Source organism: Lepidochelys olivacea (assembly GCF_965140295.1).
Source record: "Lepidochelys olivacea isolate rLepOli2 genome assembly, chromosome: 1".
Classification (NCBI taxonomy): Eukaryota; Metazoa; Chordata; order Testudines; family Cheloniidae; genus Lepidochelys; species Lepidochelys olivacea.
Window position 1 is genome coordinate 102,006,499 of NC_140411.1, and position 27,288 is coordinate 102,033,786.

The 27,288-nt window shown below is 40.8% G+C and overlaps 1 protein-coding gene across 1 annotated transcript in view; it reads left to right on the forward strand.

Annotated features, from left to right (window-relative positions):
- The window catches only part of PCCA (propionyl-CoA carboxylase subunit alpha), a 394,113-nt gene that overhangs the window by 8,204 nt on the left and 358,621 nt on the right, over positions 1-27,288 (forward strand). The window contains exons 2-4 of the mRNA XM_084616704.1: positions 4,519-4,596; positions 6,736-6,783; positions 6,872-6,940. Coding sequence (XP_084472830.1) covers positions 4,519-4,596; positions 6,736-6,783; positions 6,872-6,940 — 195 coding nt within the window. The remainder of the gene's footprint in view (positions 1-4,518; positions 4,597-6,735; positions 6,784-6,871; positions 6,941-27,288) is intronic.

A 27,288-nucleotide genomic window follows, 5' to 3' on the forward strand; every position in this document is an offset into this window, starting at 1 on the left:
AAAGATTTTGTTGAATGTGTGATTGAGCTCTTGTGGGTTTCCCTACCCTTCTGTAGTAGTGTATGAAAAGGAGGTGGTGTCTTTCTGTTGGGAGGTGGTGGTGATGGAAGGAGGGGGTGGGTGGGTGTGTGTGTGTGTGTGTGTGTGTGTATATATATATATATGTATGTCCCCTTCTCCCTCCCCTGCCCCCCCCTCAGTCCATCCAAAATGTGGTGTCCATTTTTTTATTTCACATGCAGAAGTAGGAATATATAGCCCACTCCTGCACCCATCTAGTATCCTTACTCATGTTCTCTGGTTTGTCCTTTCCAGAATAGAATACAAAATTTTACCTTCTACCCTTCACAGTCTTCCATGTAGCTGTCCCTCTCTTTGCACAACCCCACTTAGTTTGGCCTCCAAACATACTCCTCCCCCCGCCCCCCCCAGCTTCATTTTTCCTCCTTTTCTTTAGCCCAGTATGTCTGTGTCACTCACTCACTCATCCCCTCTTCAGATAGCAGTTCCTTGTGGTACGTATAGAGCTTGGTTATATGGAAACAAACAACATAAGGGTGGGAAGTTGGAAAAACTCAACTTGATAGTGCAATTATTTAATTATTTATGACCCTCCCCCCTTTTCTATTTGAATCCTGTGTAATCTTCCTGGGTCTAGGGGTCTATATTTCCTTTGTGTCCTAATCTTTCTCTGTATTCCATACAGCTTTAGACTGTCCCAGTCACTTTTGCAGTTTGGTTTTGTCCTTCTGTGTATATTTGCTGCTACTTTAATTTTAGTGTTGTCTGAACCTGATCATTCTTGTGCTCCAACTGGAGGAGGAAAAAAAAAATCCCTGGGTGGGGTGGGAGAAGTTATGAAGCAGCCATGCAGGTTTTAGAGAAATGACTGGGAGGGGGTGGTGCATGTGTGCCTTTAAAAATAAATAAATAAAAAATAACTCTTTGCCCCTTGGTAGTCTTGGACTGCGCTACAATTAGTAAAGCTTAAGCCATTGGAACAGGAATAGCTCTGCACACTTCCTGGCACAGCTTTGTGGGCCACAGCCTGAGAACCACTGCATCACCCTATCCCTATCTCTTCTCAAACACTATAGATTTTATTTATTTATTTATTTATTTTGGTTGGGTCTACATCTCTCTAATGGGTAGCCGCCCTTTTCCCATTCAGCCCCTATTCTTTAGGAAATGCCTCTGATTCTTCACCGTACTGGTTCACTTCAGATTCTAGGTCAAGAGCTACCTCTTCTCTCTGGCTTAAATCCTGCTCCACTGATTTCATTGAAGCCAGAGAAGCCAGGATTTCTCCCTCTTTCTCTGGCCATATGTATCTCCAAAGTAATTAGATTCTACTCTGACTCCCTAGCTTCCACATGCTCTATCATGTCCCCTTAAGCTTGACCTTTATACTTCGCCTGTGCCCTATAGTGACAACTCAGGAGCGCTGGAACAATTTGTATAGTGGGGGTGCGGAGCCATTTAACCAAACTGTAAACCCTGTATATAATAGAAACCACTTCAAGCCAAGGGGTTCAGCAGCACCCTCGGCACCACTAGTTCCTACACCTACGTGGACACCTGTATTTGTGACAACTGACATAGTGTGTGTTGCCTGAAAGTGTAACTACTCTGCAATAAACTTAAAATAGACCTGTCCAGTAAATTTACCATGGGATAGCTGTACTTTCATGTGACAACCCCCTTGTTGTTTGAGATTTTTATGTGGCTCTGAAGCAGTTTACGCTGCCACATCTTTAGGTGGGGAGACTTCAAAAATGGTATCTTAGATGTGCGAGTAAAAGCTTCAGAGCATTTACTGATCTACAGTTTTTCTGAGTGTTTCTGAACCTGTTGCTGATAACAGCTATTTTTAAATTTTTTTTAAAGTGACACTATCAAAGGGAAGCCTATTATAAGAGATCAGACACCTGTTTATCTGAATGTTGCTTTCATAATTAAACTTGGAAACAATCTAAATCGACAAAACACTTTTTTTGAGAATTTAGTCTTGACTATTTGGACAATATGCACTCTGGCTGACATTGGCAGTAAGTATGTGTGTGGGGGAAGTCTTAGGAACTTGCTGAGCAAAACACATAGTATCTTCCTGTAAACACACAGTATCTTCTTTGTTGTCTGAGAGTTTATATCCCTATCAACTCTCATTTTCTTTGGTATTTACTGCTAAAACTCTAGATATTCTTGTTATTTCTGTATAAATGTCCTATCCTGCTTACCCCTTGGGCTCACTCGTAACTTGTGATAATGAGTTCTATGGGATTATTGCAGACTGTGAAAAGTATTTTCATAGGAATTGCCACAGTAGCTCAGACCATTGATCATGCTATCTGATAGCTACCATTGACTTATAAGATACATAAGACATGGTAAATATTGTAATGCTAATACTTTGCTATTTTGAGTCTTGCTGTACATTCAGCAGAGGTCTCAATTAAGTTGTCAACATTAGTGCTCAGATATCTTTCCTGAGTTGATATGCTTAATTTAGAAACCAGTAAGGCATAGGAGTAGTTCAAATCACTCCATCCAGTGTGAGTGACTTTATTTGTTAACAATGAATTTCATCTGCTATTTGTTGAGGAGTAAGCTAACTTAAACAGGTCCCTTTTTGAAGTCTGTTTCCTCCCCTCCTGTCTAGCCTAAATAATTTTCTTACAGGAACTATTCGCAGCTTTGTCCAGATAATTATTTTAACTTATTAAACTCAGCTACTACTGTGACACACTGCATTTTTAGGCTATGTCTACATTACATTTTTGTTGGTAAAACTTTTTTTGGTCAGGAGGTGTTCCCCCCCCCCCCCCCACCTCTGACCGACACAAGTTTTACTGACGAAAAGCACTGGTGTGCTCTTCTGCCGACAAAGGTACCACCTCTCATTGCGGGTGTTTTTATTTTGTTGGTAGGAGAGCTGTCTCCCGGCTACAAAGAGCGGTTATACCACTTACCTTACAGCTGTGCCGCTGTAAGGTGCGCAGTGTAGACCTAGCCTTTTTCACTGTGGGAGCTCGGCTTTTAGCAGAATTAGTAGTAGTTTAAATTTATAAGCCACATCAGTTGACACACAAGTTAATTCACCACAGTTGTTGAGAGATTATATGTAGTAGCTTTTGCAGACTTTAATCTTTGTTCCACTAGACCGTCTTCCATAAGATGGCAGTTTCAGTAGATACCTGTGTCCTAGGAAAAGATGAGTGATGCACAAACAGTATCTCTGAGCTTTTGCTTCCTCCTGTAAGTTCGTCACTCTTGTGGGTGCTTTCAGTGCTCGTCCAAAATTGCTGCCTGGAGACTCAAAATGACATTTCAAGTAATCTGACATACTGGTCAAATAGACTACCAAATCTTTCCACTTTACCAGCTTTAAAGAATACACTTAGAAGTGCTTATAAAGAGTTGTTTGATGAAGGGAAACTAATTATTTGGCTTTTGTTGTTTTAAACTACATGAAATGGAAAAACTTGGATATTTAAGCTGTGAACTGCTAACAATCCTTTTGTAAACAAATTCCAAAATCATTGAGGATGGACATGTGTTGGTGGATATATAAGGGAGTAGGACAGTAGATGAAAATGTACTGTCCTTCTTAGTTCTGGACATTTAAATTCAAATTAGCTTTTTGGCCAGAAGAAAACTTAGGCTATGGCTACACTGGCACTTCACAGCGCTGCAACTTTTTTGCTCGGGGTGTGAAAAAACACCCCCCTGAGTGCAGCAAGTTCCAGTGCTGTAAAGCACCAGTGTAAGCTGTGCCATGGCAGCGCTTTGAAGTTTCAAGTGTAGCCACGTCCTTAGTCTTCACCTGGTCCTTTAGTAGTTTCTTAGCCACATAAAATCACTTTTTGCTTGCTTGATAGTTTCTGCCTCAGAAGCACATAATCCCAGGGGATATAGCATTTCAGGTCTGAGATGTACTGCTAGACCAGTGTGGTGTGTTCAAGCTTTTCTATCAGAACTAAACTCTTCCAAGTTCTCTCTCAATGTATCTCTTGTGAGAGGCACTCAATTCTTCTCCCCCCTTTTTAAATTAAAACCAAGACCCCTGCCGCCAACCTAAAATCATAGGGAGAAAAGCTACCCTTTTAAAAAGAAAAGGGGGAAAAAAAAAAAGAGGAGGGGGTGAGAATGTGGCAGTAAAAGAACAGTCAAGGCTTATAATTTATGGTACTTTTGCAATTTTAACTTTAATCACTGATCAAGCCATGAAGAATCAGTGCTCTTGTTTGGCCGTGGAGTAAGTTTTATATCGACTACAATACATAGGGAGAAGTTTTTCATATCTAGTATTTAATGAATAACTTTTTCCTGAAACTTCTGGAATTATTTTAGATTTAAATGTAAGAAGTTTCAAGAGTGGGGGTGTGTGTGGAGGTTGTTTTTTGTACTTCCTTGTAGCTTAAAATAATTAAGTTTCTTGAAGAAACTTTATGTAAGTTATTCTTTTAATTAACCAAACATCTGTAATTTGAATCCTTATCCCCTCTGTGTTTTTTGTAGTGTGCAACACGCCATTCAAGATGGTGCCTTATAACTTCACATACATTGTATACAGCTGAATATGATCCCAATGAAAAGGTAAGTTTTATAAAATTGTTTGACTATACTGTACCAAAACATATATTTGAAAGCCAGAAGTCAATCTTTTCTTCAGTACTTATGGTAACACTAGCAGTTTTAGTGAGACTACCTGTCACTAGCAAAAAAACATAGTATGATCAACTAGTATGTGTTACTTTATTGATCCTGGTTCTGAATTCATGTTTATCTTAAATGTTGGATTTAAAAAAAAACAAAAACACACACCTCACTCTTTGGCAAATACACTCCCAAGAATAAGGATATTTATTTGCCAATGCCCTGACATACTGTACATTTCTTTTACATTCCAAAACACATTTAAAATAGTTATTTACGTTACACTTAGTCATTGTTTTTGAAGAGGTGAAGTCCCCATTTCTTGAGACTCTTTAAAGCTAGATTGGACAAAACACTGCAAATTACTATAGACAGCAACTCTGCATTAGCAGCAGGACATTTATTAAATGACCTAACGTCTTCCAAATCTAATGTTTACGAACAGTTTACATGCTAGGGAGTGATAAAGATGACTTTATAGGGCTAGCAGAGAAGAGTAAATTCTCAAGTATGAGGCGGTTGCCAGCTTTTTTCCCCTGTGTCTGGCCCATTAATTGACTCAGGAAGTAGCAATCTTGGTCTGCAGCTACAGGCCAAGCAAAACTTTTTCTAGTAGGAGGTTTATTCACTTGGCTTCCCTCTAAAGTAAATCTGCTTGGATGATTGCAGATACTGTGGCTGGATGTGCTCTGGTATTAAGGGGAAAGTATGGGAGCTGTGTTTTATTCTGGGGAATACAAGCCATAGATCTACATGTCAGCATAAAAGCAACTGACAAGGGCTGATCGCTATATTAGAAAATGAAGGGTGGTGGGAACAGGAGTTGTAGAACAGTTTCTTAAAAGTAACTTCATTCTTGGTGAATTTGATCATGAATTTGCAGTTGCAACATTTCCTACAAGTCTCGACTGTCACTTACTCAAAGACTGCTCCTCTGTCTCCCACTATGGTTAATTTCCTCTCTGTCATGAGGATAGCTCTGTATTGACAAAAAGAAAAGGAGGACTTGTGGCACCTTAGAGACTAACCAATTTATTAGAGCATAAGCTTTCGTGTTAGTCTCTAAGGTGCCACAAGTCCTCCTTTTCTTTTTGCGAATACAGACTAACACGGCTGCTACTCTGAAATCTGTATTGACAGTGAAACAGGGTGCTTAGTTTTCCTCAGACTGTTAATTGGAAGTCCTCTGAGTACATGCAGGGGGTAGTGGGTGTCAATGGAGCTCAAACTCAGTTATCTGAACATTATTTAAAAAAACCGAAACAACTGAATTTCAAGATCCCCCACTAATTAGGGGAAATGACCTACTCAGGAAAGACAGCATGTTGCTCAAAAGCAGTGTGTGATGTTTCTTGCTGGATGTAAAACATGTCCCCTGTAAAAGCAGGAACAAGAGTTCAATGTCTCCTCCTGTTAGTGTGTCTATTGCAGAATTGACTTACCTTATTTCACATAACTATACTCAGATTTAGCTCTCTCTGTGACCACTCTTATTTTGAAATAACTGGCTTATTTTTTTTTTTTTAAATTTGGCCTAAACACTTCCCAAAGTGGTCTAAGAAACTGAGGGTGGGGAGGCACTGCTATATTGAAACAAGTGTTTCCACACAAGAAGACCTAATAGTATAACTACAATGTCTTAAATTCATACCTTGGCTTACAGTACTGTAACTTTACTGTGTCGACAGGCCTGTATTCTAGTATAACTGTATCTGCACTGGGAAGGCACTTCCTCTTCATTATGCCAGCGTAAAGTGACAAAACTCCTAAATGTGGACAAAGCGAAAGAGTTCAAGCCTGATGGATCAGCAAATTCCAGTTCAGAGTTGGCAAAATTACATGGAAGGACCAATTTGATCACTGCTGATCTGAATTGATTGTCTTCCTCTCAGTCAGAATAATCAAGATTAGACTGTGGTACGAACGAAGGGTTTTTTCTTCTCTTTTACACAAGGCCTACCTCATAGGTGGTTTGTTTTTTTTTTTTTCTTTTTACTGAAGTGTGTGTTTTGTTTTTTTAGGTATATTTGTCTTTAAAAAGAAAAATGTTGATTTATAATATCTATCTTCCCCCTTCAGACATTTGAGAAACTCCTTATTGCCAACAGAGGAGAGATTGCATGCAGGGTAAGTTATAACTTTAAAGCATTTATCATTCTTGAACTCTTTTGCTATAAGATTATTTAAATACTGAAAACTCTCTCTTTATAAATAGGTGATTAAAACATGCAAGAAGATGGGCATTAAAACTGTCGCTATACATAGCGATGTTGATTCCAGTGCTGTAAGTATTGTCTATTCATTTTGTTCTCTACCCCCGCCCCCTAGCCCTTTTTTTTTTTAATTTTATTTGACTCTGACCAACTGGAAATAGTAGGTAACTAGTAACAGTGTTTATAAAATCAGTTTATACAAATGGGGAAGGGAGAATGAAGCAGTATAAGAATGATGGAAGCAAAAGTTGTGTTTCTAGGAGGTAGGTAGGCTAACGGAAAAGTCTTTTGTGGGGTGAAATTATGGGGCAAAAGTTGGTGTTCCTAAAAAATATTGTCAAGGACTGTTGAAAATCATCCCTCACTGAGTGTCGATAATGGTGTAAATCTGTCTTTGGTACTTATAGCCCCATTGCCATCGTATCTGAGCACCTCAGTCTCTGCTATAGTTCTCCTCTCAACATCCCTTGTGAGGTAGGGTGTACTCTTGCCAATTTTTGTAGATGGGGGAACTGAAGCACAGAATTTAAGGGCTTATCTACAGTGCCACAACCAGATTACAGAGCTGTGAATTGTAGAGCTCTCTAACTGCCCCATGTAATACCCTACTGGCATAAACTTAAAGGTATCTACTTCATGTTAACATAGTCTTGTTCGTTCACACTGTTGTAGTCCCTATTTCAAAGTACCTTTTGAATTCACACCAGCAGGGTCTACATGGAGCATTTAGAGTGCATCACTTCAGGGCACTCTACAATTCATATCTCTGTAGTCTGGACCAGCCACTAATGACTTGCCTGAGGTCACCCATGAAGACTGTAGGAGAGCAGGGGATTGACCCTGGGTTTCAAAACCCAGGTTAGTGTCCAAATCCCTGAGAAGAATAGAGTACCTTCATAACCTCTGACTGAAATTCAGTCGAGGCCAGTGGTAATTGGAAGATATTGCTGTTCAGTGTACTGTAAAAATGAGTGTTTTGGTCTCTTCAGTTTCTAGTGGGCAGGTGTCAGTGTTATAGTTATCATCAGTAATGGTGTTTTTACCAGTTTAGTTGGAAGCCAAGGATTAAGTGAGAATAGCCTACTGTTTCACTAGGGGTATGCCTACAACACAGCAGGGAGCATGCCTGCTAAGTATAGAAGAGTATGGGAAAATGAGTTAGTTAGCATGAAGATAAGTTCAAGATAGTAAGATGGGAAAATTGAAGCTAGCAAGGACATAACCCAGGGTTATGCTGTAGCTATATTTTGATAACTGGTTTTAGCATGGTTTTTAGTGAGTGTTTTTGAGAATTGTAAATGTTTAATAATACGCTGTCTATATTGATAACGTGGGAAGGGCACTGGTGCAGATGTTAGTTTAAACTATGTATAATGTAAAAAGCCAATAAAGAAGTGGCAGAAATGTGAATATGGTAAAGCCTAGGTTTAAGGCACTTACCAGTAGGCTCATTGTTCAGACCACAGCAGCTCCATCTTGCTCCTGAGCCCTGTCTCTCCTCCCCATCTCTGCAGAGTTGGGCTACATGGGCAGAGGGGAGGGAGACACCCTGACATCAGTGCCTCTCTTCCCCCCCCCCTCCCCCCCCGCATCTGCACATTAAGCAGGAGGATCCTAGGAGCCGCTGGCCAGGGGCTCCAAAGCAGAGGGCAGGAGGAATGCATCTGCAGAGCCACAGGGGGAGGGGCAGCTGAACACACGGCGCGGATGTACCTGGCTCTGCTAATCAAGTATGCAGCACTTGATTGACTCTTGGGTGGCCTTGCGACCGTGCAGCTTAGAGAGAACACAGCTTCCAGCCATCATCAATTAACCCTATTTCCCTTAGCTTTACACATACCGTGAGGATGAAAATACTAGAGAGAATATGTCCAGAATGAAGCAGGAAACAATTTACAGTCATCCTTTATTTTAGCTGAGAATATACTGCTTTAAAATGATTCCTTAAATCGAAAAGTAACAGAAGTGGAATTTAGGAAGTCACAAAGACCTTGACAATAGAACTGCTAAAGAACAGAGTGGTAGGTCATGATACACACTCTATGGTCTTAAAACACTTGGTTAACGTTTTAACTACAAGGAGTTGTTTGAAGAAGCCCAGGAAATATTTTATTGTGAATTACTTGAATGCAGTATAAGCACATGAAAAGTATAACTGGAAAGAAGATTCATTTGCCACTTGGATAATTAACAATTGGGCCAGTGGGATTTTGCCAGATGTTTTAATTAAAAACAGAAAGAAATAAACCAAAAGTTGCTGAATTTGACTGAGAATAAACAAAGATGTTTCAGCCCCAAAGCAATCTTACTTTTTAAAGTGCTTGAAAATAGGGATTTAGGTTGAAAGTACCCCCTCAACCATAGGTATAGGCTTGCTAGAATAAACACTATAAAGAAAAGCTAAAGAAATATTGTAATGCCTAACAACATAATGAGCTAAAAGCTTCTGATAAATGGACAGGCTTACAATAATTAGATATAGCATAAAGCAGTGAATAAAATATAATTTTATTTGGCATTTTTAACACAGCAGGGATTCTATAGCCATAGAATGTAATGAACTATAAATGACTAGAAAAATCCCATGGGGAAAGTCATGTAAGTCACTGGAAATCTGTGAAGTAAAAGATGACTAGTTATACCTTAATGTAGGCTAATTATTGATATTGGTCTTTTTTCAATTGAAGTGAGGACTCCAGGTGTGATCTGCTTTTGTATCAAACCCAAACGTTTCTCATGTTCATAACTTTGTGGATTGGATATTTATGTTTACTGGCCATTAAAACATACTTTCCCTTGAGCAAAACTAAAGCTGACCAAATACATGTGCCAGAGTTGTTTCTAAATTTACAGATACTTTGCTTGTATAAAAGCAATTGCACTGGACTCAAATGTACTGTAGGAAAAATCCTCCAGTGGTATAGGGGGATGGAAGGAGAAAGTGGATGATCTAAAACTGTAAGTAACTTCTCTGACCGTCTTGTGGCTTTTTTTGAAATTCAGTAAATTTCAAAATAATTTAGACAATAAAAATGACTCCTCTTTGGAAGGCTATAGACAATATTTTAAAAATGTTAACTTCTAATCTAGAAACAAGTAACTCAGTCGAGTATATTTGTCCCGATTAGTCCACTCTTTTGAAGAAGGACTGTGATTGCTTCTAGTTTTGTTGATGATTACCATGCAGTTAAAAGGGATGCTGTCAAACCTGTATTCCTGACTTCTTAATTCTACTTTGGCAAAAGTAGATAACACAAATGTGGGAGTAGAGTTGGTTAATTGCTTGGATTCAGACTATTAATCTTCCCACTTTGGAAATATTTGTCGTTTGTTTCTCACTTTCTGAAAAATGGAGGCTAACACAAAGAATGCTGTTAAGTGTCTAGTTTTGATAAAAGCAGGAAAGAGTCCTGTGGCACCTTATAGACTACCAGACGTATTGGAGCATACGCTTTCGTGGGTGAATACCCACTGCGTCGGATGCATGTAGTGGAAATTTCCAGAGGCAGGTATAAATATGCAAGCAAGAATCAGGCAAGGGATAACAAGGGCCTCATCCTCCCTGATTGAACTAACCTCGCTATCCCTAGCCTGATACTTGCTTGCATATTTATACCTGCCCCTGGAAATTTCCACTACATGCATCCGACGCAGTGGGTATTCACCCACGAAAGCGTATGCTCCAATACGTCTGTTAGTCTCTAAGGTGCCACAGGACTCTTTCCTGCTTTTACAGATCCAGACTAACATGGCTACCCCTCTGATAGTTTTGATAGAGTATACAAATGTAGAGGCCTAATAGTAAACAGGCAGCAGGCAAACTTAAAACATACCTGCCTCAAAATACACCCAAGATCCCTTCAAATATAACAATATAGTTACATTCTATGTAGAAATGTAAATGTCTTGATGGCACAGAAGTATTCTAGTGTGTATCCAGGAGGAGGGTATTCTGGAACTTCAGGCTTCGTTATTACAGCGAGGATTAGGTATCTTGGCATCAAGATGCCAATATGGAAGAATCTGCCCACCACAACGTAATCTCAAAGGGGGGCAGTTCCACATCATAGGCACTGTGGTGAGATGGAGAATGTTTATTCAACTTATGAGTTCTGGTTGCTATTATAAGATTAAGAAAATTGCTGTATCATTGAATACATCTGTGCTTATGGTTTCCAGCTCTGTTGACAAGAACTGTGTGTCATCCCTCCCAGACCAGGTACAAAGGGAGTTTTTAGAACTCCACTAGCTCTCATTCAGGTGGAAACACCTTGGGACAATGGATTAGCTCAAGCCTAAAAGAATCAGTTTTATCCTACTTCTCTGCAAGGGGCTGGGGAAGTTGGGAGAGTGGAAAATTCTCAAAAAGCATAAAGGGACTGGTGACAAAGCAAGGGCTTAAGAAGGACTCAGCGGGAAGCCTTTGGACATAGTTACAAAGTTTTGGGCAGGAGAGGCAGAGGCAAGCCGGCACTTTTTTTTTTTTTTTTTTTGGAGGGGGAAGCTGGGGGGAAGGGGCTCAGTTTAGCTATGGGACCAACCAAAGTCAAAGCAAACTGACGTGGAAAGAGGGTGGAGGGACCTCCATGGTTGAGAAGAGAAGCCATGTGATACAGAAGAAGGATCCTGGATATCCCCAGAGGACTCTGACCCAATCTCAAAGAATGCTCTGGAGGGATGCTCTGGAGGGAAATGCATGTAGGGTTTAATGCTTTTGAAGAGAATTGCATTTCTTGTGCTTTTAAGTAAAGAACAGTGGTGTGTTAGAATTCTGTGCTCTGTGTGGGTGGGTGGGTGGGTGGGTGACACCCACTATGTGCCTTTGAAGAGCTAACCTCTGAATTCCGAGAATCTATATGGCTGGACTTCAGGGAGAGGGTGTGCTTAAGCTGCAGAGGACCCATGAGGTCCCAGCTCTCAGTGCAGGTGCTAGACGGAGGATCTGTACCCCAAAAATTGTGCCTAGAAACCTCACGCCAGGGCCAGTGCCTGGCTCAGTTCAGACTCTGGAGTATTAAAGCACATAAGGCTAAAGTTGTGGGCCCCTTTACAGCAGTCTAGTGAGTGTCCAGTTATGGGAGCTCTGTTAGTTCTGTGCCATGCTGCTATCAGTAGGGTGTGGTCAGAAGTTCCAGTTCAGTGGCTGCAGTTGCTATGGTGGTATCCTAAGGCAGCAGTTACTCCCTTAGGTTGGCCTTGTATTGCTTAAGGTTTTACATACTAATAGTAAGGCCTTGAAAGCATCTGTTTGGTAAAGTCCTTTATAAAACAGTCCCATCTACAATACTGTGAAGAGCAAGAGTTGAAATTCATAAACAGCTCTCTGAATCTTCAGGTGGGCATAGAAAATATGCCTGCCCACTTAACACTGTCTTGTTACACCCAACAACCAGTTTATTAAACTGTCTATTTTACTGTCTATTGGAGAGATGATCTCCTGTACAGACAATGATTTTGGTAAATACAGTTTTGATAGTCACTATGTGGTGCATTTCTGTACGGGTGGATGGAAACAGATAAACAGCAAGATGTCCATGAGGCAGAGTGTTACACAACTTCTTGAATTACTTGTTGAAAATTTTTGAACACAGTTGGGTAGCTCCGAACTGGATGAAGTGCTGATTCCTAGAGAGTTCAAGGAATTCATTTATATTGTGTGAAGTTAGTTGCATACTTACTGCTCTGGTTTATCCTGCATGTGATTAAATTTTCAGAGATTGATATCTGGTTCTGATTACGAGATGAGAACACTACATCTGTTATCGTGAGCCTTATCTTTCATAACATAAAAACGCATGCATAACTCTATTCATAATGGAAATGTTTGTTTATCCAAATGATTACAAAATATATCAGTACAGTACTTTGTCCTCCATTATCTTATGAGGTATGGAGAGTGGTGCTCATGATCGGCTGTAAATAATATCATTAGACATTGTGAGTGTGGGGTTTAGACACACTATATACATTTCCCTGTATGACTTTGCCAATGCACCTTAGTCCTGAGTTGCAAAAAGCCACCTTTTTCTGAAGCTAATATTGTGCTAAACCAGTGGTCTCTAACTTTTTTTTTTACACACAAGATGACTTTTTTTTTTTAAATTTAAGTGCAACCCAGGATCTACCCCACCCCTTCCCTGAGTCCCTGCCCTGCTCACTCCATCCCCTCTCTTCCTCTGTTGCTTACTCTCCTGCACCCTCACTCACTCTCACCAGGCTGAGGCATGGGTTTGGGAGGGGGTGCAGGCTCTGGGCTGGGGCGAGGGGTTCGGAGTGTGGGAGGGGGCTCTGGGCTGAGCTTAGGGTATGGGGGGGAGGGGTGCAAGCTCTGGGAAGGAGTTTGGATTTAGGAGGGGACTCTGAGCTGGGGCAGAGTGTTGGGGTGCAGGAGGGGATCTGGGGTGCTGGCTCTGGGAGGGGCTTAAGGGGTACAGGGTGCTGTATGGGGTGCTGGCTCTGGGAGCAGGCTCAGGGCTGGGGCAGAGGGTTTGGGCTCCGGCTGGGTGACACTTAACTTGGGAAGCTCCCAGTCAGTGGCGCAGCAGGGCTAAGGCAGGCTCCCTGCCTGTCCTGGCCCCATGCTGCTCCCAGAAGTGACCAGCATGCCCTTGCGGCCCCTGGGGGAGGGTGGGAGGAAGGGAATGTGGCTCCACGCACTGCTCCTGCCTGCAAGCACTGCCTCTGCAGCTCCCATTGCCCCCCGTTCCCGGCCAATGGAAGCTGTGCTGCTGGACTTCTAGCAGCCAGCCAGAGATCGTGATCAACTGTCAGAGGCTCCAGGATCGACCAGTCAATCGCAATCTACCGGTTGGTGACCACTGTGCTAAACTCTGCTGGCTTAATGATGACCACTAGAGTCTGGGATAAGACCATCAAGCTTGCTTTCACTTATGGATATACATATTTGACATGGTACAAAAAGTCAAGAATCAGTTAAATCCTATTTCAAAATGTATGCCTTTGTAAAAAGGAATCCACACTACTCTGTCTAGATCAGCAGGAACTATAAACTCATAAGAACTTTGCTAGACCATTATTATGAAAAAAAAAAAAATTTAACACACAAACCTTGGTAAGGAAAAAAGGTGCACATCAACATTTTTTGTATCACTCCAGATATAATTCACAATATTAACAGATGTATATGGGGTAAAAAAAGAATGTTTAGGGACATATTGCATCTTTATGTTGAAGTGCACAGTAATACAAAGGTTAAAAGTATGGCCTTTTTAACCCACATTTCAGGTGCTACTGGATCCTTCCTGGGAAGGGATAACAGACATCACCTAAAAGGTCTGGTGTATAATGGTCTTTATGCAGTTGCACAAAAGGCATAACTTTACTTTTTTTTTTTTTTTTTGTTGTGTTGCTACAAAAATATACAAACATTTCTGCTCTCATCTTCCTCTTTAGTATTTTGGAATGATTCCATTAAAAATTGTGACACTCTTAGATGGCTTTTCCATCCAGAATTTCTTCTGGACATCTTGACTGCTCCATCTGCCCTGTGGCCAGTCATGTGCCTCAACATTTTGTATGGGCTAGCTCTGGTTTGGTCTCTAGTTCTTGGATTTCGGGAGTCTGCACCAGCTCCCTACTGCTTCTTGTCCAGTTCATTTGCTGTCATGGTGTTAGGTTAATTTGAGTTTGGATTCTGCTTTCTACCCCGGAAGCTTTCTGTGGCAGGAAAATTCTGCATGGTGCATTTTGACCTCACAGCTTCCTCAGTGTAAGCAGGGGCTATGCATGCTCCAAAATGTTACCTGTCTTGATGCAAAGTTCCTGGGAAGCTTGTGAACCTGGAATAATCTTTTACATTACCTGTGCAGGTGTGAAGTCATAATAAGATGTCAGCTGAAGGTAATATCTTATTTCTGAGTTTGCTTCCAGAACCCCCTCAGTTTCTAACCTTCCAATTAGAACTGGCTGTAAGGTAGAATTCACTTCCTGTGAATTTAAAAAATAAAAAAATCAAAGCTCAGCCTTGGCAGAAAATTTCCAAATAGCTCAATTCCTAAACTTTGCATTAATTTTTACTACTTCAGCAGTTGTGCCCAAGGTATACTAATTATTGTATAAACATATTAAAAAAAAATCATCATCCAAAGCACAGGACTTGGTGGTGATGGGGAACTTCAGCTACCCAGACATCTGTTGGGAAAATAATACAGCAGGACACAGATTAACCAACAAGTTCTTGGAATGCATTGGAGACCATTTTTATTTCAGACAATGGAGAAAGCAACTAGGGGAGAGGTTGTTCTAGATTCTATTTTGACAGATAGGGAGGAACTTACTGAGATCTTGAAAATGAAAGGTAGCTTGGGTAAAAGTGATCGTGAAATGATAAGAGTTCATGATTCTAAGGAATGGTAGGAGGGAAAATAGAATTAAGATAATAGATTTGAAGAGGGCAGACTGTAGCAAACTCAGGGAGTTGGTTTCCTAGGGAATCCTACCTACAAGTGTTGGGGGAAAAACAGTTTGAGGGAGCTGGCAGTTTTTTCAGAGTTGTTGTTAAGGGCACAAGAGCAAACTATCCCACCGCATAGGAAAGATAAGAAGTATGGCAAGCGACCATCCTGGTGTAACCAGGATATCTTCAATGATCTGAAACTCAAAAAAATCCCACAAAGTGGAAAATAAGTCAAATTCCAAAGAATCAATATCAACAAACAACTTGTAAGGACAAAATTAGAAAGGCCAAGGCACAAAACAAGATTAACCTAGCTAGAGACATAAAAGCTAATAAGAAAACATTCTACAAATACATTAGAAGAAAGAGGAAGACCAAGGGCAGGGTAGGTCGATTGCTCAGTGAGTGAGGGGAAAGACAATAATTGGAAATGGCAGTAGTGCTAAATGACTTTCTTGTTTCACTTTTCACCAAAAAGGTTAGTAGCAACTGGATGTCTAACATACTAAATGCCAATGAAAATGAGGTATAATTTGAGGCAAAAATAGGGAAAACAAGTTAAAAATTATTTAGGTAAGTTAAATGTCTTCAGGTTGTTAGAGCCTGATGAAATACATCCTAGAACATTCAAGGAGCTGACTGAGGAGATATCTGAGCCATTGGTGATTATCTTTGAAAACTCGTGGAAGACGAGAGATTCCAGAGGACTGGAAGAAGGCAAATATGGGAGCATGTGGTTCAGCATCCCTTGCAGGAGGATCTATTAATGGAGATTCTCCTTGTCCTAGTAAGGAGGAGAGGATGGAAGACTATAAAATATAGGTCAGATCTGATGAGAGACAGTCAAATGAAAAAAAAGTCCCATTCAATTACATCATGTAATGGGAGACAGCTCAAAAGTGACAAGTTTTTAAAGTGCTTATATACTAGTGCTAGAAGTCTAAATGATATGATGGGTGAACTAGCGTGCCTCATATTAAATGAGGATATTGATAATAGGCATCATCAAAACTTGGTGGAATGAGGATAATGAATGGGACACAGTATTACCAGGGTACAAAAATATATCAGAAGGGCAGAACGGTCGTGCTGGTGGGGGAGTGGCACTATATGTGAAAGTGTAGAATCAAATGAAGTAAAAATTTTAAATGAACCAAACTGTACCATAGATTCTCCAAGGGATGTGTCTGTCTGAACCACATGCTCCTCTGCACCTGTAGGCTTTCCCCTAGCCTTTAGTTTAAAAAGTGCTCTAGGACCCTTTTTAAGTGCCAGGAATCTGGTTCCATTTTGGTGTAGGTGGAGCCCATTCTTCCTGTATAGGCTCCCCCTTTCCCAAAAGTTAAAATATATTTAATAATACATTTTAACTTCTCCATATCCCTTCTGTTCTGCTGTGATCTTGGGTGCATACACTAGAGTTTTGTGGGGTCCATCTCTAGATTCTCAGATTGTTTGACACTATGCAGAATCTAATACTTTTTAAATGGAACACCTTACTGCTGAAATACTTAGACTACTTTAGTTCTGTTTTTGCCAGCAAGAAATACAAACTGTCAATTTGATTAACAGCATTTTTGTGTGTGTGATGGAGAGGGAACAAAACATGGTGACACTGGGAGGTCAGCTAAGGAAAAGTCTTTATTTTTCTATACTATAGCTATAGTAATAGAACACCTTTATAGTCTTTAATGAAATGATGATAAAAGGTGCATCGAGCTCTTCCTTAAATGATATTATTAGCTGGGCATTATTAGCTGCTTTTGCTCTAATTATAGCTATTGGTCATTTTCAGGCTGGAGATTACACCTTGGGCAAAAGTAACCCAGCTTTTTGCCAAGAAAATATTTAGAATAACTAAAGGGATGCTTGATGAACAAGCATGGAGTGGGGGGACTTAAGTTCGTTGGTCTGGAATGTTGATAGCATGACCTTTTTTCACACCCTGGTGTAATCTTTCAATAAAACATATATTGATGTACCATGTTGCTTATTTAGTTGTGAACATGAGAGAACTACTTTCACTGGATTCCTGATTTTCTTTTTAACCCTTTCCCTCATTTCCCCATACTGGTGGATCTAATATTGCACTGAGCATCTCTGCTCAACACTTATGTACTATGGAAATGCACATAAAGCATATTTTCAATGTGTTTTGCAAATATTAAGTTTTGTGACCTTTTGGTGAGTGACTAGTATTTGTTTGCTTTGACCTGTTGACCTTGTGCGTTCCATGCCTGGGTGAGCTAGGACAGGGTCTTAAGGTCCCTTGATAGAGCGGAAAGGACCTACCCCCTCCACCTATTTGGCAAGAGTGTCTTACTTGGGCTTATTAGTTAGCTGTTCTATGAACAAGTGGGCAGTTTAATCTAAAATGGTGTGTTCCTTATTTGCTCATGTCTGTAGCAATGTAGTATTTTGTTTCCAAAGATGAATGCTGGAAAACTGCATAAATGAGACTTACTTTTTACATTGTTCTTGCCTTTTTTTGCCACTTATAAAGTTTTCTTGCATTGTGTTTGCACAGCTTCTCCTTACCTCTTCCTCCATTCCTTTTTCCTTCTGACATACAAGAAATAAATTTCAGTGCTGACCTATTGTTCTTGTCTCCTGTTGTCCAATTGGGTGGGCCCTGGGTGCATGGGCAATGATGGGGGAGCAGATCTGGCTGCCTCTTCCCCCATCCCCATCCCCACCCCTACCTCCAGCCGGCCTTGCAGGGAGGGTTGGGGAGATAAAAGATCTGACCCAGGGTTCCCGAAAAAATGGTAGGCCCTGTAAAAATGTGCACCCATTCCCCTACTGCTCCATGCCCCCACCTCATTGCCCAGTGCTCAGGGCTTGTCCCACTCCACCCCACGCTCCTGCCAGGGAGTGAGATCTGGGCGCTTGGGGCTTGGAAGCCCCTGTGGCCTGACTCCGCTTCCTGGCAGGAGGGTCAGTTGAGTGGAGTGGGGCAAGCCCCCTGACCCAGCTCTGCAGCTGGAGCGCCGGAGCTGGGCGAGCCCCTGTGCCCTGCTCCCACTTCTCAGCTAGAGCGCTAGGCAGCTGGTGTGGAGCAAGCACTGGGGCGGGAGCAGAGCTGGGACTGGGGGAGCTGCGCTTAGTTGGGCCTGGATGTTAAGTGAGTGGGCCGCAGCCCACCCATGGCTATGCATATCTGTCGCTCATCAATTGGGGAATGTGTTCCAATGGTCCCAATCAGCATATCTATCATTTGCTATTTACCGTACACTACTGCAAATGACGGATATGCGGATTGAGACCAGCGTGAATTGGAACATGTTCCCCTATTGATGAATGATGGATATGCAAAACAGATAACGGGGAGATGTATATTGGGGGACCCCCTATATAGACATTTTGGCTCAGGCTGGAACCCAGACTCTAGGCCCCTCCCCTTTTGCTGGGTTTCAGAGTTGGTGATCCAGCCTCCGCCTGAATGTCTAGGCTGCTATCTTTAGCCCTCTAGCACAGGGGTGGGCAAACTTTTTGGCCCAGTGGCCACATCTAGGTATAGAAATTGTATGGTGGGCCATGAATGCTCACAAAATTGGGGGTTGGGGTGCGGGCTCTGAGATGGGGCTGGGGATGAGGGGTTGGGAGTGCAGGAGGGTGCTCCAGGCTGGGACTGAGGGGTTTGACTGGTGGGAGGGGGATCAGGGCTGGGGCAGGGGTTTGGGGCACAAGAGGGGGTCAGAGGTGCAGGCTCTGGGTGGCGCTTACCTCAAGCAGCTGCCAGAAGCAGCAGCACGTCCCCCCTCCAGCTTCTTTGCGGAGGCATGGCCAGGTGGCTCTGTGCACTTTGCCACACCAGGCTGTGGTTCCTGGCCAATGGGAGCTGCAGGGGCAGCACTTGAGGTAGGGGCAGTGTGTGGAGCCCCCTGGCTGACCCTCCGTGTAGAAGCTGGAGGGGGGACATGCGGCTGCTTCTGGGAGCTGCGCAGAGCGGGGCAAGCCAGATTAAAATGTCTGGAGGGCCAAATGCAGGCTGTAGTTTGCCCAGCTCTGCTCTAGCACAAGCCTTGCCAGCCCCAATCAGTTGACCTGGACTTTGAGACTCACTGACCTTGAGTTGTTTTTTTGCAGTTTAGATTTACAATCTTAGGGTATGATTGTCAAGGCAAAGACAAAGCCTGCCTTTATTTCTGTGTATTGCCTAGCACAATAAGATGCTGACCAGGAGCTGAGTACTACCATAGTATAGCTACTCATATACTGAAATGTAGGAGAGAGGCTGCTAAAGAGATGTAGTCCATACAGATCATACCTACCACCAGTGATGAGCATGTCACAAGGTTACAGGTATCACACTCTGGCACACAAGCCATCTACGTCTGGCATATCCTGGTGGTGGTTCACCTGGTGCCATGGGTGGTTGCACCTATCTTCATGTTTGGTTTAGTCCATCTGTCAATGCTGACTATTGGCACTTGTATAAGTGCTGTGCATTCCCTCTTCAACCTCTTAGGGCTAGTCCTACACCTGTTCTCTAGTAGACCGGGGTCACGCTTACATTGAGTGCCATAGATTTTTTTCATTCCTCCTCTTCCCCCCTACCCCCCACGCCTTGTTAGGTGTCATCACCAAAAACATAAAAATAGTACTTAATTTGTTTCTGTATAAGTGATTTCCTCCCCCATCATCTTGGTCCCAAACAGTGTAATGGCTGGAGATCTGTAAAGTAGCAGAAACCATAGGCCATTTTTTAGCTCGTACTTAAATTGATGGTCCTGGGACACTATAGCAAACTGGTGGTTGGGATTTTAGTGAACTGGAATAGAGTGGCTTGAAGTCCCTGTGATTTTTTTTTTATATGGATGACTATGTTCGGAAGGTATAAATGATGAGCTCAAGCAGAAATATGTCTCCGCTGGGGATATGATGCCCATATATTTCAATATTTTGTTAACTGAACATCTAGGAAGCATTGTTGCTTATATTAATCCATTCAACTATTTGAGCTATAATCGAATATCTACTCCACATCAGGCTTTTGCTCAATTGTACTGAATGCTAGTGGCAAATGACAAAACACCTTGAATGAATAAATATAATTAAAACATTAAATCCCTGCTTTGTTTAAAACCCATCTGGCAAACATCCTCAATTTAGTCCAAAAACTGGCATCAAAAGACTAATACAAAAAGTTGGTTATCTTTTATCCAAGTAAAACTGAATAAACTATTAATGTATATGACAAAATATTACAGGCCCGATGAGTCTACAGTCTATGGCTGAATGCCACAGTGGAAGTTTCAGAATGCGTGATCATCTCTCAGTGATTTGTAGCAGCTTGTTACCAGTATCAGAAAACAAACGCCTTTCCCTCATGCATAACTTAAATCTTAGCTACAGAAGTGCAGCATCTGCTCCTTTTGTAATAAAGGATGTCTTCAAACCCTCAATCATCCTTCATTGAGTCACAGGGCTCCAGTTCAGGAAAAAGAACACTTTATTTTCCTCTGAACAAATTTTCTGGGCATGGGTTGCTCTCATAATAGTGGCAATCATGGAAGTTGGAGAGGGTGGTGGTAATAGTGCCAGTAGGCCTAAAGTTCTTAGTGCTTTTCATTATAACTGTTAGTAAACAAAGGATTAGATTTTAATATTGGTGTCCAGAGCGGTAGATAAGCTCTCCATTTAAGATGGAAGGTCCTCTTGATGTATATATTTTAGGCGCTCTCTGCTCAGCATGCTTCCAAGCTACATATTCAAAATGGACTTTGCAGCTTGGTAAAGATACATATAGGGCAGATCTTCACTACCTGCCGGATCAGCGGGTAGTCCTCCATCTATCAGGGATCGATTTATCGTGCCTCATTTAGATGAGGAAAATCGATCCCTGAACGCGCTCCCGATCGACTCCGGAACTCCAGCTCGCGAGAGGCGGAAGTGGAGTTGACGGGGGAGTGGCAGTGGTCAACTCGCCGCCGTCCTCACGGCCAGGTAAATCGATTTAAGATACGCCGACTTCAGCTATGCTATTGGCTTTAGAAGGGGTTCATGGGTTCAGTTGCATCCATAGAAATCATGAAACCAAGGGTGCAAACACACCCTTTGCGGGGAGAAAGGCAGGGAGCCGTGTTCACTCCTTTGCATGAGAAGCCATGTGTGGCTCTATAGCCTGGATCCTTTGTCATGGTGCTGCTATTCCTGGCCATGTTCACTGTGCAGTGATATCAGCTGCATGCTGCTATGAAGGCCAGAAGGGCAAAAATCTGCCAGAGGGGAGTTGTGGGGGGTGCTGTGGTGTGGATGGTTGCCTCCATGTGTCCAGATCTCCAGGTAGCAGGAAAAGGGGTGCAGGGGACTGGGCTGAAGGTGAGGCCTTTTCCTGCTCTGAGCAGCTGCATCTGGATGCTGAGCAGATACGCCTCCCCCTATAAGCCTGGGCGGGGTCTCTTGTCACCGTGAGTAATTGGGATCAGCCCTTAGGTGACTGTGCAACAGGCCCTGCGCTTAGTTGGGTGCCGGATGCTCCTCTTGTGCTGGTACTCTGCTTGTATCGTAGTCTTTTTGTATTTACTTTTTGTTTGTTTCAATGTAATGTGATTATATTAGAGTTTAATATGGTGCACCCACTGAATTGGGAGGCTCCATCCACCACTGGCAGAGTTCATCTCGCACAGAATTCATAAGCTGTACAGATAGATTACCCAGATCATCACAGCTTTTACAAGAAGGACCCCCATGATATGTGTTAACTTTGTGCGAGAGCAAATGTCACCCTGAAGATCTATTGTATACTCTGGTGGTGGTGGGGAGTGGCAATGTCAGAGTGGACATGCCAGCATGTCTATGCATCAGCTGTGCTATGGGAGGGGTATCCATGACTTCTCTGGGTAGGATACAGATTGAGTGGGTTAGTGGTAGTGTCAGGGTGACCAGATGATGTCCCCATATTATTGGGACCATCCCAGTATTAGGGGATTTGTTTTATATGGGCAACTATGGTCTCCTCCCCCCCCCACCCCACCCAAAAAAAAAAAAAAAAAAAAAAAAAGGTGTCCTGATTTTTCACATTTGCTATCTGGTCACCCTAGGAAGTGTGTATGTGTGCACTAAAATCATGCTCACATCAGTCTAGTGGCTGAATACCTTGTGTAGAAAGGGGTAGGGATGAGAACTGAATGAATTTTTTCTGTCATAATTTATTTGCTGAAAAATGCGGTATTTCACTGTTTGTGCATTTGGGTTGCATTTGGGGAATGGTTTTGGTCCCCCCGCCCCCCAAAGTCAAAACCATTTCTTTTTGACACTTTAAAACTAAATGATTCAACGTTTCATTTTGATATTGAGCAAATTTTTTTCATTTATTTTTATACTTTTTTTAAATAAACGAAACATTTAATTTCATGTGAAGTAATCTAAAACAATTTTTTGGAGGTTTGTGTTTTTTGTTGTGTCGTCCCCATCCCCCCCCTGCGGTTTGACCACCAAATTGAAAAATTAATTATTCGCTCAACTCTAGTAGAACCATAATAGCTACTATTCCAGTTAGCCACGGAGGGGCTGTGATTTCCGATGGTTTAATGTGAATTCTATTTTTTCTATTAAACTTTAAATGGAAGGATGTTGTGGTTTGATATGTTCAGAACTACTTGAAACTATACTGCAGTCTTCTCTTGTTCAGATGGAAAAATAAGATTAAGGGTCACACTTGAATCCATAAAATGCAACAGCAAGGTTGTCAGTTGTTTTCATTTTCTGTCATACTGGGCCTACAGATATCTAGGGCTAGCTTCATAATCTGTACCTGGATATCTGTAGACTAGAGGTTGTTGGAAATTTTCAAATGAAATAGGACCAATCCCGAACTAAATTTTCAGATTTAGTTGGGGATTGGTCCTGCTTTGAGCAGGGGGTTGGACTAGATGACCTCCTGAGGTCCCTTCCAACTCTGATATTCTATGATTCTTCGAAACTAAGTTTTTGTCAGCAAATGCTGTTCTGATAAAGTGAAAAGTTTGTTGGATCTGTTTACAGATCCAAGGAAATGTCTTTTGTTTCTATTTGATAACCCCAGTTTCAAGGTTTCAGTTTCACAGCAGCAGTGACACTGACAAAAATGTCAATTTCACATATTTTTATTTTGGGAACACCAGGTTTTGGTGTTTTCAATGAAATTTTCAGTCCTTGAGAAATTTCAGTAAACTCAGTGTCATTGCCAATTGGAAAGAGAACAAATTTTTTGTGAACCAAATCCCCTGAGTTTCAGCTAGCTGTGTTGTAGACACAATACAGCAGAAAATGAAAAGAATTGTATACAGTAGGTGTATAGACTTCTGACTTCCACTGATTTCCGGCTTCTAAATATCTTGGTGGATCTGGACCTAACAGTCTTTCTTCTGAATTTTGTGGTTTAGTGGTTGACACTTAATCTTGTTCACTCGAAAAAACAAAATATAAAGTCACATTTCTCAAGTAACTTGCTGAGAAATTAATTGGAAGAAGCAATAGTGTTAGAAGCTGACTAGTGGATAGGGAGGCAAAAATTAGTGCATGTTTTTGTGGCAAACTTTAGGGGCCTCCGTACAAGTAAAGGAAATTTGTGTACTAGCTGATTTTAAAAGCAGTTTCTACTTCTGAAGAACAAAAATTAATAAAACAGAGTATAGAATCCAAATAAAAAACATGCTATATATTTTATAGAATGTTGCATCTTTACTTCATAAACATAGTTTATATAGGTAGTATTTATTTATTAACTAGTATACTAAAGTATATAGGGAATATTCTACAGAGACATTGAGTAGATATGACAGTTGACTTCTGTGGAGTTTTTCGTTTTTCTTAGCGGATTCAATTACTATTCATGAAGATTGTCCGTAATATTATTTTTGCTTTTCTACATATACTACTTTTTTTGTATGCTATGTATTCAATTATTTAAGGTGACTGTATTGCTTCATTATGAAACTAGAGACCAATTTTTAAATGTACAGTATCTCTTTTGCCATTTACTGTGCAAAGATTACATTATATGAACATCATATAACAAGGCATACTCCAAATTAAAGTCTAATGAAATCCTAATTCTCTGTGAACATGGTCATGACAATGGTGATTATTTTGAATAAAGAGACTGAGTGACTACTTTCCTTCGATCTTTGTTTTCCACATTATGTAGTGGGTTTTAATTAAACTGCATAAACTGTTATAACGTAGTATTTATTTTTGTTTGAACTGTCACGGGGGGGGGTAAATCATATAATACAGCATACTCATATATTCCAGGCTGGTTGTGGTATGTGGGTTGTTGTGTTTTTGTTTTTTGTTTGTTTGTTTCTTTAAACTTACCAGAACAGTAATGAATTAAAAGCTTTACTTGTCCAAAACTTTAAATGTAGATTTAATTTTCATATTTTTATTTTATCACTAAAGACATTATCTTAGTGGTGAATTTATTTGCCTTTGTTATGACTAATACATCTTTAATTTATAGAGCTACATAGGCACCCTGAATTTGAAGTACCATGATTTTCTATCTGTGAAGCATAACTTAAAAAAGAACATGGAAGATATTTTTGCGATCTTTCATTATTCTAGAATTTTCACTTGATCTTCATTGCATAATAATTTGATGAATGTTAATGCTAAATTCAGTTTGATTTTCCCATAATGCAGTTTGCACTCAAAGTCTAACCTGCATTTCACTTCCACTTGTGGAAGGTTTTGAGGATAGGTAAGCTCTCAAATGAATATGGAAAATTGGTTACTCAAAGTGACAAGAAAAGAAAATACATTTTATTTTTGTTTAACACTGGAAGATCTCAGTACAGGCAAGCAGATGGACCAGTGGGTATCATGAACTTTCCTGCTAAAATGGCACCAGCTGTACTTGATGGGAAAACTTCCCATTTAATTTCTTTCTATAATTGTGGAAAAACCTTCTTTATACTGAAAGACCATTGCTACAATAACTTATTAGGCTAATGAGATTTAAGTAGTATAGGTTGCTGTAATATACTCCTGGGGGAATTCTGTGCCCCAAAAAAAAAATTCTATGCACAATATGCTAAAATTCTGCAAAATTCTGCCTATTTTGTCAAAATAATACTTATCAGCCAAGCTGCCACCTCTCTCAGAAACCTGACACAATGAGTTTTCCCTCTCCACTGGCTTCTTCATTGTCATTGGCTCACCTTTCTGGGTTTCAGGTGGCTTTCAGCCCAAAATGCAGGTGTGCTTGTAGCTGACCCACTTCAATGGTGGGTCAAGGGGTAGCTCAGGCTACAAATTAGTGAGGCGTTTCTAGCAGCTGGACGTAGGACAGGATTTTCTCTAGTCGAGTCCTCGCTTTCCTAAAGTCAGGATTCCTTCTACACCAACTTCTTCCTTTTAAAAATCCTTATAAATAGCTAGTAGTCCTAGCTGTTATCTACTGGGAAATTAACCATTTTCAAAAGTATTAAGGGAAGGTGTGGAGTAGGGTAGTAGTGGGAGGAGGAAGGGAAATTGGACTGAGGGAGCTAGTAGGTGGGTGTGTTCCATTCCTGGGTAGGAATTGACTTAAGAGGGGTAAGGAAGGTTGCTGCTGTGATCTTCATTTGCTAATAGGCAAGTGCTTGCCATACTCTTGACTTCAATAGTTTATAAATTTTGTCGATGTTTCTATTCACCTTCCGTGTTGAACTGGGATGGAGAACACTGAATTTGTGGTTGTCTACTTTTCTGCATTGTAGAAGGCCAAACTGCATCTCTGATGTTAATCTTCAAAAATTTTTATTTGCATTTTACTTTCAAATCTGTTGAGTGTCTTGGGGACAAAAATATCCTTGTAAACTTTCAAAGTTTAAACAAGTTTTAGTTTATTAATTTTCAGTTACAATAACTATTAGACTTCTGAAAAACTTGATATTTGGCTCTTGTTTGACCTCTTAAAAATGAATTGTATCTTTTTAGGCATGTTCTTCCTCCCTCCAGTGTATTGTACTCATGTTAAAATGTATAAATATTTGACATTTATCATGTTAAAACAAAAAGTCAACAAAATTCATGAAAATCTCTACTGAGAGCTGCATCTTACGCAGGTGTCCTGCTGCTTGAAATATGACTCCTGGTGTGTATTGTACTCTTAGCCCTAGGATTCAGTAATGAGATTGAGTGGTATCTTGCGTGAGCACTCCTGAATGATTGACAGTGAGGTGATGTGAATCATCATTTATCAAGATATTATCGTGCCTACCCTTGATAATTTCTCCCTGCTGTCTGGGGAGGTGGTGAGGAAAGATATGACTTTGTGATGTCAAAGTAATTAGTGTGTGTTGGTTTCCAGCTGAACAAACTGGAAGCTAATGATCAGGTAAATGAAGATAGACTACATTAGTGTAGACAAAGTAGCAAGGACCTTGGGGAAGAGTTTATCAAAATTTCATGGGGGTTATTTGAATGTTTTACATCTAATGGTTCAGTTTTATTCATTCAGTTATGAGCCATAGGTAAAATTCCTAATATAAGAATACTTCACCAACTATCCATTTTGTTTCCATGGCATTTGTTGATTTCTACATTTGGTTGAAGTGTGCCTGCTTTAGGATTAGAGATATCTTACTGTTTTCATAAAATTTGGATACTTGCATACAACAGAGGGAACTGCTAGTTAAATTGTATTAAAGAATCATAGCAAGGGTTGTAAGGGGTTTTATATATGTGATAAAGTACTGAAAATCACCTATACTTTTTGCTTTCCCTGTATTTCCATCTCACACTTGGTCATTTATTCTCTTAAATATTTTTGGGTTGCTAGAACACTGAACGCACATGGATAGTCTTGGATATCTCTGTGGCCTTTGTAATCTGCATCTGCAGTGTCACAGCAGGTACTTAACAAAGATAGTGGTTTCCTAATGCAATTTAAAAGTAATGGGATGCATAAGTCATTACTGAAATATTTATTTCTAAAAACCTATTGTGTGCATATTTATCATAATGTTTCACATGACAGTGAAGTTACAAAACCGGCTGAATATAATTTAGCTACACAATCCCTTAAATCAT